Source organism: Mustela nivalis (assembly GCF_964662115.1).
Source record: "Mustela nivalis genome assembly, chromosome: 1".
Lineage (NCBI taxonomy): Eukaryota > Metazoa > Chordata > Mammalia > Carnivora > Mustelidae > Mustela > Mustela nivalis.
The window spans coordinates 155,216,972-155,230,782 of record NC_139020.1 but is presented as its reverse complement, the minus strand read 5'-3'; the positions used below and the strand labels follow the sequence as shown (position 1 = coordinate 155,230,782).

The window sequence follows — 13,811 nt, the reverse complement described above, 5'->3', positions numbered from 1 at the left end:
TCTTAGTTTTATAATTTTAATGATCTTCTCCAGCTTGATGGTAAAAGTGTTATCTCATTGTTTTAAATTCATTTATTTGGTCATTTGTGAGGTTATACACTTTTTTCACAGATTGATAGCTGTAAGTATTTCTTCCCTTGTCTCTTTTTTTAAAGTTGAGATTGTCATCTTTTTCTTATGTTTTCAAATATTAAGTCTAATTTGTGACTTCTTATATTTCTATAATAACATTTTAATTTATAGACATTAGGGTTTTTAATGGAGTCAGATTCCCAATCTTGTCCTTTTTGGCTTCTTCTCTTACATGTAAGAACTAAATCTCAGAATCCTAAAATGGGGTAACTAAATATTCACCTTTGGTTTTCCTAATTGTTCTTATGGCTCTTTTAAATTTTTCTTAAACTCTTGCAATCTATCCAAAATGTATCCTGATACTGATCAGCCTCCTTAGTATCTGCTGGGCGAGTCCCTCATTGTCCTTCTGTAACTACATTGCTGCTGTCATTTGGAAGTGTGCTCTGTAGAGTCACCTCTGTAATATGCAGCTTGATTGCAATCAGTCCCTGCAATTTGGATGTCAGGCCTTCTGATTTTCGATGGAAGTTTACATTTGAAATCACTGTTTTGATCAGGCTGTGGCACTTAGTTTTGTTTTGCTTTACTTTTCATTACAGAAAATCTCCATCATGCACAAGAGTATACTAAAATGAACCTACAAGACCCATCACCCAACACGTTTATTGACTTAAGAGCATCTTCATGGCACCTATGCCCTTATCCAATCCTGCCACCAGATTTTTTTTAAGAGAACAAATGACATTACACTGTTTTACCCACAGATATTTCAAAACATATCTCTTTTTAAAGGTAACCACAATTCCATTACCACACCTAAAAAGTTTAACACGAATTCTCTAGATTTGTTAAATATCAGGTCAACATTCAAATTTCCTTGAGTCTTTCATTTTCTTAAAATATTTATACATTTATTCATTCTTTGATCAATTGATATTCTTTTTAAGTCGGGATTAAAATCAGGTCCTCCCATTTGACAAATTCCTTGCTCTCTGGAATGACAAGATACTCCAAGTTAAATCATACCACTTTTGTGCCAGATCAAGAATCAGCTGTTTCTCTAAGGGGTTCTGCTTTTGGGGGAGGTGGTATTCCAAGATCACACCCTGAAATGCTCATTGTCTTTGCTTCAATGCTTTTTCAGTGGACAGAGCTACTTCAAATTTATGACTTCAAAGAAATGTATATGAAAATATGAATACTGGTCATTCAAGTTCAGATCTACAAGATTTTCACTTAACTTCTTCTCTAATAATGATCTGTATCTCCTCTTTTCCACACTGAGAAAATTAATTCTCATGGGCACAAGAAATAATAGAATTAAAATTTTTCATAATTACTCCTTTTTGTTTTATCCCCCAACACACACATAGGACAGTATCAGAATAATAATATTAATATGTACTACCATGAGGAAAGTAATTACTGAAGACACTTGCATCTGCCAGGCATCCTGAAATGACCTGGTTAACTTCTAAGGATGCATTTTTTTTTAAAATCACAAAATTAATTTTACTGTGGTACAATATATATAACATGAAATTTGCCACCCTAACCATTTTTTGTATACATTTCAATGATAGTAAATACATTCATAATGTTATCCAATGATCACCACTATCAATCCCCATAATTCTTTTCATCTTGTAAAACTGAAACCCTATACTTATTAGACAATAATTTCCCATTTTCCTTCCCACTTGGCAGCCACCATTCTACTTCTGTTGCTATGAATTTGACTGTTCTAAGGACCTCCTATAAGTGGAATTATATAGTATTTGTTTTTTTGTGATCAAGTTATTTCACTTAGCATAATGTCCTCAAGTTTCACCCATGTTGTTGCATATTTTTAAATTTCCTTCCTTACCACATTTTGCTCATACATTCATCTGTTGATGGACACTTGGTTTGCTTCCACATTTTAGCTATTGTGACTAAAGCTCTTGTGAACATGAGCGTGCAAATATGTTTGAAACCCTGATTTCAATTCTTTCAGATATACATCTAGAAGTATAATTGCTGGATCATATGGTAATACTATTTTTCAAATTTTTGAGGAACTACTGTACTGTTTTCCATAGAAGCTACCATTTTACATTCCCATCAACAGTGTAATTCTGATTCTCTTCATGCTCATTAATGCTTGTCTTCTCTTTTTCTGATAGTAGCCATCCTAATGGATGTGAGGTGGTATCTCATTTTGGTTTTTATTTGTATTTCCCTAATGACTAGTGATGTTGAGTGTTTTTTCATGTGCTTGTTGGCTATCAGTTTATCTTTTTTAGAGAGATGTCTACTCAAGTCCTTTGTCAATTTTTGAATCAGATTGTTTTATTTATTTGTTTGTTTATTTATTTATTTAGACTATAACTGACACATAATATTAATTTCAGATGTATGCATAGTGATTTGACAAGTTTATATGTTATGGTATGTTCATCGCAAGTGTAGTTACCATCTGTCACCGTGCAACACTATTACACTATCACTGATGATATTCCTTATACTTTTTAAAGAGATTTTATTTATTTATTTGACAGACAGAGATCTCAAGTAGGCAGAGAGGCAGGCAGAGAGAGAGAGAGAGAGGAGGAAGCAGGCTCCCTGTGGAGCAGAGAGCTCAATTAGGGCTCAATCCCAGGACCCTGGGGTCATGACCTGAGCCGAAGGCAGAGGCTTTATCCCTCTGAGCCACCCAGGCACCCCTATACTGTGCCTTTTGTTCCCATGACTTATTCATTCCATGACTGGAAGACTATACCTCCCTCACCGCTTCATCCCTTTTACCCATCCCCCACCTCCTTCCCCTCTGGCAACTGTCTGTTGTTCTCTGTATTTGTAGGTCTGGTTCTGCTTTTTGTCTGTTTATTTATTTGTTTTTAGATCCACATATGAGTGAAATATGGTATGTGTCTTTTTCAGTCTGACTTATTTCATTTAACATAATACCCTCTAGGTCTATCCATGTCTCAAATGAAATTAATTCATCCTTTTTATGGTTGCATAATATTCTTCTGTGAGTATATGTGTGTACATGTGTGCACATGTACATGTGCATGCACATGTGCACACACATGTATACCACATATTCCTTACCCAATCATCCATCAGTGGACACTTCTTTCATGTTGTAGCTATGATAAATGAGGCTAACTATAAAGGGGCACACGTATCTTTTCAGATTAGTGTTTTCATTTTCTTTGGGTAAATGCCCAGTAAAAGAATTATTGGATCGTATGAAGAACTTTCATATTGTTTTCCACAGTGACTGAATCATTCTGCATTCCTACTAATAGTGCATTCTCCATGTTCTTGCCAACACTTGTTATTTTTTGTGGTTTTGATTTTAGCCATTCTGGCAGGTGTGAGGTGACATCTCATTACAGTTTTGATTTGTATTTCCCTGATGATTAGTGATGTTGAACACCTTTTCATGTATCTGTATCTTCAGGTCCTCTGCCCATTTTTTAATTAGATTGTTGAATTGTATACATTATATATTTTGGATATTTACCTCTTACTGGATATATCATTCGCAAATATCTTCTCCCATTTAGTAAGTTGCCTTTTGTTTTGTTGATCATTTCCTTCGCTATGCAAAAAGTTTTTATTTTGATGTAGTCCTGATAACTTATTTTTGCTTTTGTTTCTCTTACCTCAGGAGACATATCTGGAGAAATGTTGACAAAATCCCATACTCATTCATGATAAAACTCTTACCAAAGTGAGTTTAAAGGGAATATGCCTCAACATAATAAAGGCCATATATGAAAAATCCATAGCTAATATCATACTCATACGTTCATCTAGGAAAAAACTGAGAGCCTTTCCTCCAAGATCAGGGACAAGAGAAGGATGTTCACTCTTGGCACTTTTATTCAACACAGTACTGGAAGTCCTAGCCACAACAATCAGACAAGAAAAATAAAAGAGTCATCCATTTTGTTAAAGAAGAATTTACACCATCATTATTTTCAGATGACATGATACTATACACACAAAATCCTAAAGACTCCACCAAATACTACTAGAAGTAATAAAGGAGTTCAGTAAAGCTGTAGGACACAAAATTAATATGCAGAAATTGGTACCATTTCTGTACACTAACAATGAAGTAGCAGAAACTACTCAAACAATTCCGTTTACAATTGCACTTAAAAGAATAAAATACCTAGGACTAAATTTAGCCAAAGAGGTGGAAGACCTATACCCTGAAAACAAAAACACCAATGAAAGAAATGGAAGATGACACAAACAAATGGAAAGATATTCTATGCTTGTAGATTAGAAGGCTTAAAATTGTTTAAATGTCCATACTACCCAAAGCAATCTATAGATTCAATGCAATCCCTACAAAAATACCAGCAACATTTTTCACCAAGCTAGAATAAATAACACTAAAATTTGTATGGAACCACAAAAGACCCTGAATAATCAAAGCAATCTTAAGAAAAGAAGAACAAAGCTGGAGGAATCATAGTTCCAGATTTTAAGATACGCTTCAAGCCTGTAATAATCAAAACAGTATGGTACTGGCATGAGAATAGACACATAAGTCAATGGAACAGAATAGAGAGGCCACAAACAAACTCATATAGTGAATTAATCTATGACAAAGGAGGTGAGAATATGTAATGGGTAAAGAACAGTGTCTTCAATAAATGGTTCTGGGAAAACTAGATAACTGCATGTAAAAGAATGAAACTGAACCATTTTCTAACACCATATACAAAAATAATCTAAAAATGGATTTAAGACCTAAGTGTGAAACCTGAAACCATAAACATTCTAGAAGAGAACACAGGTAGTAATTTCTCTGACACTGGCTGTTTGGGTTTTTTGTTGTTGTTAAATTTTAAGAGTTTTCCATATATTCTGATTAATCCCTTATCAGATATATGATATATAGATATGTTTCCCCATTCTTTGGATTGCCTTTTTACTTCATTGATAGTATCTTTTGATGCACATAATTTAAAATTTTTCATGAAGTCCAATTTATCTATTTTTTCTTTTGTTATCTATGCCTTTGGTGTTATATGAAAGAGATCATTGCCAGATCTAGTGTTGTGAAGTTTTGCTCTATGTTTTCTTCTGAGTTTTATTGTTTTAGAGCTTACGTTTATGTCTTTCATGTATTTTGAGCTATTTTTTTGTGTGTATGATGTTAAGTAAGAATTTAACTTTATTCTTTTGCATGTGGATATCCAGTTTCCCAGCACCATTGTTGAAAAGACTGTCTGTCCTAGGGCTGAATATTTTTGGTCTAAATGGTAGTGGTGAAAATTCAAACCCCACACTGTTATCAAGGCAGGCCTGGGTTCACAGATTGTCAGGAAAGACTGGGTTTTTACCCATAAGCCAGACTAAGACAGTTTCCTTCCTGTCTTCCACTGCCTATTGACCAATTCTATTTTCTTCTTCACCCTTTCATTGATAGCACTTAAGAAGGAGTCTCAGATTCATGTGGGACCTTGGCATAAGCCCACAGACTTTTCCTCATGATTCCGTTGTAGTTATTAAGGCCCAAGATTCTAGTTTTCACAGAGATTAGCAAATGCTCTTAGGCCAACAGTGGCTTCAGGATAATTTACTACTCTTTGATCACTGTTGATTTTCAGACCCTCGAGATCTTCCTTACTTTTGTGCAAGTTTAGCTGTACATTTTAAAAGAATTCTGTTCTAATTTACCCAGCATTTCTAGATATTTTACTTCCTCCTAAAATTTTCAGAAATGAAAATTCTTATTCATATATCTTTGTTCTTGTTCAATAATGAAAACATTTAAAGCTCTCTAGGTTTTTTTTTTTTTCATAAGAGTGGGTCTGGAAAATTTTATGAAATTTTATTAAAAGATATATGCTTTAATTCATTTATTTAGGAGAATTTTAATTGCCATTTGGTCAGATTTTTGTTTAAATTTTTATTACTAATATCTATTTTTCTTGCATTGTGATTTGATTTATGCAACCTAAAATATAGTTTTTTAAAGGTATAGTGGGTGTTTGCAAAGAGTGTGTAATCTTTGCTCATATTCTAAAAACTAATATATAGCTGATAAAAGTTACATTTTTTCTCTTTTCTTTAATTTAAATCTTATTTCAGCCCTCCTATAGAGGGCTTTGCTTCCAATTGGAATTTTAGGAGTTGTTGATAGAATGTAATATAACTTTGAAACTACTTCTGAAAGTTCAGATCTTGTTTCCAAAAAACTTTTAATAATAATTAGCTCTCATCTTCTCCATATACTTAGGTGGCGAAGACATTTTTATGACAGAAGAACAGAAGAAATACTATAATGCAATGAAAAAATTAGGATCCAAAAAACCTCAAAAGCCCATTCCAAGACCTCTGGTGAGAGCAATTGATTCATTCTAAATACATAGATCCATTAAGTGGTCTTGAGCTCAGATGTTTGCAGTGCTGTTCTTTATTCTTTAAGTTTGTAGACACTATCTAAGAAATCAACAAAGACCCAGACACACTGATGTCTGGCTCAAGTCCTTAGGAAAATTAGACATTTGAATTCAATAACAAGAACTTGAGCAACACCTTTCATTTGCTTTCTGGTGAGCACACAATAGGTGCTTAGTATATACTCATTGTAATGATGTAAACTTAATAGTTTGTTTTAACTAAATTTTTTTCTTATTTTTAAAGTCCTACAATATAGTTAACATACAGTAGAATATTAGTTTCAGGTGTATAATGTAGTGATTCATTCAGCACTTCCATACATAACCCCGTACTCATCATGACAGGTGCACTCCTCAATCCTCCCCCAACCACCTCCCTTCTGGTAACCATCAGTTCTCTATCTCTTGGTTTGCCTCTCTCTCCACCCCCTTTGTCCATTTGTTTTGTTTCTTAAGTTCCCTATATGAGTGAAATCATATGCCATTTGCCTTTCTCTGACTTATTTCACTTAGCATTATTCTCTCTAGCTCCATCCACATCATTGCAAATGGCAAAATATCATTCTTTTTTATGGTTGAATAATATTCCATCTTATAACTACCACAGCTTCTGTACCCATTCATCAGTTGATGGACACTTGGGCCTTTTCCATAACTTGGCTATTGTAGATAATGTTGATGTATATATCGCAGTGAATATATCCCTCTGGATTAGTATTTTTGTATTATTTGGGTAAATACCCAGTAGTGTGACTGTTGGATCTTAAGGTAGTTCTATTTTTGAGTTTTTGAGGAAACTCCATACTGTTTTCCACCAGTTTGCATTCCCACCAACAGTACATGCATGGTCCTTTTTCTACACATCCTCAACCACACCCGCTGTTTCTTAAGTTGTTGATTTTAGCCATTCTGACAGGTGTGAGGTAATATCTCATTATAGTTTTGACAAAATATTGACCAATTAAAAATGTATTTATAATATCTTTTACCAACTTTTCTGGTGTGAAGTCTTAAGTCATGCATACTGGCTTCCACTTTACCAGTATTTATGATAAAAGTTCTATATCAGGAGTTGACCCAAAAAAAGGGTCAGATAGTAAACATTGCAGGCTTTGCAGGCCACATGGTCTCTGCTGCCACTGTTCAGCTCTGCCATGTAACACAAAAGCAGCCATAGATAGTACAGAACAAATGTGCATGGTTGTGTTCTAGTGCAACTTGATTTATAGTCACTAAACTTGGATTTCTTTAATTTTCACATGTCAAAATTTTATTTTCCTTTTGAGTTTTTTCCCAGACATTAGAAAATGTAAAACCCATTCTGAACTCACAAATTATACAAAAAACCAGTAGTGGGCCAGATCTGGCCTACAGGATATAGTTGGCTGACCCTTACTCTCAATGAATCTTGCTTATCAAGTGCTCCAAAGCTGCTTCGTGTTGTGGTCTAATTGAAGAGCTAGAACTTGATCACATCAGATTATAAAGTAATACACTAGGCATAGTTGGTAGCTCTAACAGGTAATTTTGAAGGTTTTCAAGGCAGGAAGGGTCAGTGGGGAAGTTCGGGATAGCAGTATGGAAGAGGAGCTTGATATCCAAAGCATGTATAGGCTTTAGAGATTTTCATTTGAACATGAGACCCCAAATTATCAAAGGTATGTTTAATCTACTGCTATTCCCAAAACTCAGAAAAGAGCCTACAGTGTATTCTCAGTAATTATTAGTTGAATGAAAGAGTATGTTTTAGGGTACACACAGAGTCCATCCCACTAGGACTGAATATTTGTATTGCAGTAAAAATATCTGGGAATGTTTACTTTAGAACAAGTTTGCAGATAAATAGTCTTGAATGCAGTATTTGTTTATTCCAAAAGAACATATTTATAATAAAATCATTGTAGAAGGAAAAAAGAAATATCTGGGAATGTTAGGACAAAGTGTTTAGAATTTAAACAATGAAGAATTTTTTACCAAGAGGTTAATTATGCAACTATATTTGGAGAGCTCTTATTTGAATTTGAGCCAACAAAAAAGACAAAGAATTTTTATTTACATGTGCAACCAGTGACTTAATACCAGTTGGTCCTAGATTTGAAATTAACTAAGAGAATCATGAGACACAATAGGCTCCCACATATTTACCCATTTATTTCATAATATGAACCAAGCAAGGCAGCACATAGCCAAAGAGAAGTTGCAATGACATAGCTGCAGCTTCTAGGTCTCTCCCCCGCCCTGAGCATGCTAAGCTGCAAGGGAAGAGCTTCATGTGGGCAAAGACTACATTACTCGAAGCAAGCCTCCAACTCCATGCTTTAACTATGTCTTCCGGCATGTTCATCACGGGGTTCATCCGGGAATAGGTGTCATGCTGTAGTCCTCCCTGTGTAGCTACAGCTTACTAGTCAGGGCTTCACAAGGAGGAATTCCAACAAGCAGGCATCATCTCCCCAGTTAATGCATCACATTTACCTTAACTTCTATATTCCAGGGAGCAGTGTTGCATGAGATAAACACATATTCCAGATGTCCCTGAGTTTAAGACTTTTAAATCAGCTGTTAGCCCTTAACTCACAACTTTAGCTCCCCACAGACGTTTTTAAATCTCTAAAATCTAAATGTGATTTTTGACCTTTGGAAAAAATGAATAGCAGTTACATGGGAACAGAGGGAATCTAGCTGTTCTAACCTGAGCAGTGATGTATTTTATTTTTAACAGTAGAGGAAGGGATCTGGAACCATTTCTGATTCTTTCTGAACCATCCACAGGGGGGCTTCATTACTGATTTAAAAATGATACTGGGTAGAATTCACTGTATTTTCTCTTTTTTTTTACATTTTTACATTTATATTTTACATTTACATTTTTATTATGTAATTTTTTTCTTTTATTTATTTTCAGCATAACAGTATTCGTTATTTTGCACCACACCCAGTGCTCCATGCAATCCGTGCCCTCTATAATACCCACCACCTGGTTCCCCCAACCTCCCACCCCCCCGCTTCTTCAAAACCCTCAGATTGTTTTTCAGAGTCTATAGTCTCTCATGGTTCACCTCCCCTTCCAATTTCCCCCAACTCCCTTCTCCTCTCTAACTCTCCATGTCCTCCCTGCTATTTGTTATGTAATGTTATTTTTTATATAGTGTTATGTTAGTCACCATGCAGTATATCACTAGTTTTTGATGTAGTGTTCCAAGATTCATTGCTCACTGTACATTCTAAAGTGATACCCAATGTTTTTTTGATATCTATCAGTTTAGGGAACTTGTATTCTTGATCTCCTCTGTTTCTCTAAATATTAAACTATCAGGCCTAGGCTTACTCTCCCTCACTGTTATTCTTGCCACTCACTGTGATTTCCTGGAAAGCACCCTTAAAAGTATCTTTTCTTCAGGTCCTTTCTGACTTCCTAGATGCATTCTCACACAGCAAATGCAATTGACTTGCAAGTTTCTTCTCCAGATTCCTCGATAAAAGTTTTAATGATTGTGGAACAAAATTTGAAAAACACAAACTTAAATGTAGTAGCCCTCCAGTGCTGTCCCTACCCTCTCTCATTGCTTTTGCTCTCACTTACTGATACCGTCCTTTCTCATGTTTTAATTCATGTCGGTATTGGTGCCATTGAACTCCACATCTGCATTCCAGCTCTGCACCTGAGCTCCAAACCCATACCTTTACCTGCCCAAGGCCCTCGGATTCCCCACTGGCCCCTCGAACTCAGTGTTCTCAGGGCAGATCTTAATCGTGTTCCTCTGAAATGCCTCATTCTCTGTTCTCTTAAAAGGCTCTACTAGCCAGAAACTGTAGCCTCAGGCCATCATTTTCCCATAGTCACCTCCACTCAAACAGTCTCTGACTTCCGCATCTACTTCCATATTAGCTTTTAAATCTAAATGTTTACATCTCTCTCCACTATTATCACCACAAACCAACATCATCTTTCGCCCAATTACCATTACAGATAGCTGGCGTTCTAAAAGTGATTCTCAGGAGTTTAGGCATTTTCTAAATAGACTACTGTATATGTATATTTTGATTAGAGGATAATATAATATAAAATACCTTAATGTATACGTATATTGTAAAACAATCAATTAATAGTCAAGAATGCCATACAATATTAGTGTCTGAGTTTGTGTTTAAGAATAATTTTCTACTAAGTAAGTGAAGTAGTGCTTCATAGCTGTTAAATTATAGAAAATACAGTGAGACGGCTGAGTTATTTCACTGTACATGGTAGATTAGGCATGCGAACTTGAGCTAGGGCCTGTACCAGAGCAATTAGCATATACTTACTTTGTGAGCAGTATGACTATCTATGTACCAACCAATATGTAAGTTCACCATCAATAATAACATGAAATAATCAATTTTTCTGTTTTTAGTAATCATTACAGCACAGTCCCATTTATCTAGCATTATTTTCAAGTGAACAGGATTTAGAAAATTGGCATTTAAGAACTGCTTGAATACAGAGTTTTGGTTAAGTATACTTAGGCCTCAATATTCTGAATTAACAAATGGAGGCTTGGGGATGTTAATTCCATTTTGTCCAACATAATTACATGAGTAGGAATTCTCAGCATTAATATTATTGAAGCTCAAATAAAGAAACAGATGAAATATAGAAACCGAAGTTCATCTTTTTATTATTAAATCCAACTCGAGTTGTTTTATTTCAGCAAAACATCATCCATCATATCAAAGTTATGTCATTACCAAACATTTTTTTCTTTTAAAATGGAATTAAAGCTATAAGCCTACAACTTCAAAACACTTACGTAACTGAATTTAAATGAAAATGTAAATACAAGAATTTCTTGTTTAAAAAGGGTATGCATTTTTCAAGAAACTGCTTCAATTGTAAGAGAGGACAAATTCTGTTGTATGTGCCTTTTTTATGTATGTGATTTCATTCTGACAATGCAAAATGATCTAAGATTCTTGTTTTCTTTTCCCTCTCAGAATAAATGCCAGGGTCTCGTGTTTGATGTAGTTACAAGCCAGGTCTTTGACATCATCATCATCATCCTCATTTTGCTCAACATGCTTTGCATGATGGCTGAATCAGATGACCAGTCCATGGCCACGAAAGTCATCCTTGAACGTCTCAACCTGGCCTTTGTGGTCATCTTTACAATTGAGTGTCTTGTCAAAATCTTTGCTTTGAGGCAATACTACTTCACCATTGGCTGGAATTTATTTGATTGTGTGATCGTGGTTCTTTCTATTGTTAGTAAGTAATATCAGAAGCCTGAGGGGCTTTAATCTGAGAGCTAGAAGTAAATCTTAGCATTTGGAAGTATGTCCAAACTATCCACAAAGCAACAAATTAGGTTTAATGTGGTTTCAGGAAAAAAAAAAAAAAAGACAGGTGTACTGCTGCCATTCTCTACTGGGAAGTTGCTAGGAGATACAGAGCAATTTTCATTCCTTTGACTGTTTACATAACTGAAACAGAGAGTTAAATAACTGTGTGGATCCATTTATTCAATGGACAAAATTAAGATGACCTTAAAGTATCTAAGGGGATATCTGGGATATCCATAACTGAGTCAGAGTTCTACCTTTCCTGTGCAACTATAAGCTCTCATGAATGTCTTTAGTCTTAAGGATTTGATGCTTAGTTCCCGTGGTTTTCCTTAGTTCAGAATCCATGTGGCTATCAGATCACAGTTATTGCACCCCTGTGACACTGCTAGGCATTCTCTCACCTCTTATGCAGGACCTCCATGGCCCAGCCTAGACTGTGCTTCAAGAGTGTGTCATGAGAACAAGCAGTGCTTGCTTTTTATTCTGTATCCCATGTTAACTTAAACCACAGCATGAACTATGCTTATCTCAACTGCTTGGACCCCATTCACCAACCAGTCTTACTCCGTAATCACTATATTTTTCTTAACATAGGCAGGATTAACTATAAGATTTGTGGAAGAAGAATAGAGAAAAAAGGATTGTTTCCATTTACGTTTTTATAACACACACACTCACATACTCCAACTTTCAAATTAAATTCTTCATGGCTAAGCCATGAGAGTTTACACCTTGGGTTTTGCAGTTTTTTTTTTTTTTTAAATAATTGTGTGCAACCACTCAGGGGCCATTCTTATAGTTCAGAAAGCAATGGAAGAAAAAAAAGCAATGGAGACAATGAAAACTGATTTCACAAGTGGAAGCTTTTGTACTATTTCAGAAAGGATGTGCTAAACAGATATGTGAGATCAAAATATTTTGTTCCTATCACTACAGCAGCAATGCAGGTGTTTCCAAGAACAAGAAAATGGTACAGCTCATAGTCTGTTCTGGTTCCTAAGCCATGAATTTGATGTAGATAAAGTTTAGCAATAGATCCTTCCACACACCTCCAGTGAAACAGATTGTTAAACTTTATCAGTCAATTATAATTTCAAGTCCTGGTGAAACTGACAGCAGTATTAAGCTCAGAAAATGATGGTAGAGTGACTCTGGCACAGCCCTCTGAGAACTTGAAGAACTCCTTCCTCCAATATGCAGAGAGCAACTCATTTATTCTACCACTTACTAAACTCCTTCCAGGCAGTGCCAGCCATGCAGGTTGTGGAAATATTTCTTGTTTCTGTCCTTTGAACAACTGCTAGGCAATTGCAGTTACACAGCAGAGCACTGTATAGTATTTTGCTCCAGTGGATGAGGAAAATCCAAACCTTGAGCCAAGTCCTACTCACTAATGTAGGCAGCATTTTATATGCCTTTGCCAGTAGATCTGCCACCCAACACTAAGCCTCTACACTTTCCCAAGCTCTTTACTAAGCTTTTTAGAGAAATACAAAATGAGTGTGAGTCAAAGTGAATCCTTCTCTAGGAGTTAACAATGTAGTTTAACTATTAAGTATTAAAGTATTGAGTTTATGTTTTAAGTACTTAAAGAGTCAGAAAAAGAGAAATTAACTGCACACCAAATCCCATGGTACACAGAAAAACTGAGCTCAGATAACAAATAGATTACTGTGGGTTCCATTAGTCAAAGAAATACTAGTGAAGGAGGTAGCCTTAAAGGGTGGACCTCCTCCAAGTGTTGTTAAGTTGGAACTGAATAAATTCCACACCTCACTACTGTTGGCTGAATTTGACTTCATGGGCACTGTTGTGAATTAGTTCTCTTAGTCATTAGGTGATAGCCAACAATTCTGGCTGCCCATCTCCCGTAATGCCTTTGGGGACCCCCCCACCCCCACCCAGAGGAAGAGCAAGGCCATGTCTACACAAGACAAACATGTTCCAACCATTCTATAATATTTGGGCCAAAATGTGAATTGTTTCAAATCTTTTATC

General features: G+C 35.6%; 1 protein-coding gene across 1 annotated transcript in view; it reads left to right on the top strand.

Moving 5' to 3' along the window:
• SCN11A (sodium voltage-gated channel alpha subunit 11) overlaps positions 1 to 13,811 on the top strand; it is a 103,644-nt gene that overhangs the window by 87,431 nt on the left and 2,402 nt on the right. Inside the window, exons 26-27 of the mRNA XM_082746047.1 lie at positions 6,329 to 6,429; positions 11,466 to 11,736. Coding sequence (XP_082602173.1) covers positions 6,329 to 6,429; positions 11,466 to 11,736 — 372 coding nt within the window. The remainder of the gene's footprint in view (positions 1 to 6,328; positions 6,430 to 11,465; positions 11,737 to 13,811) is intronic.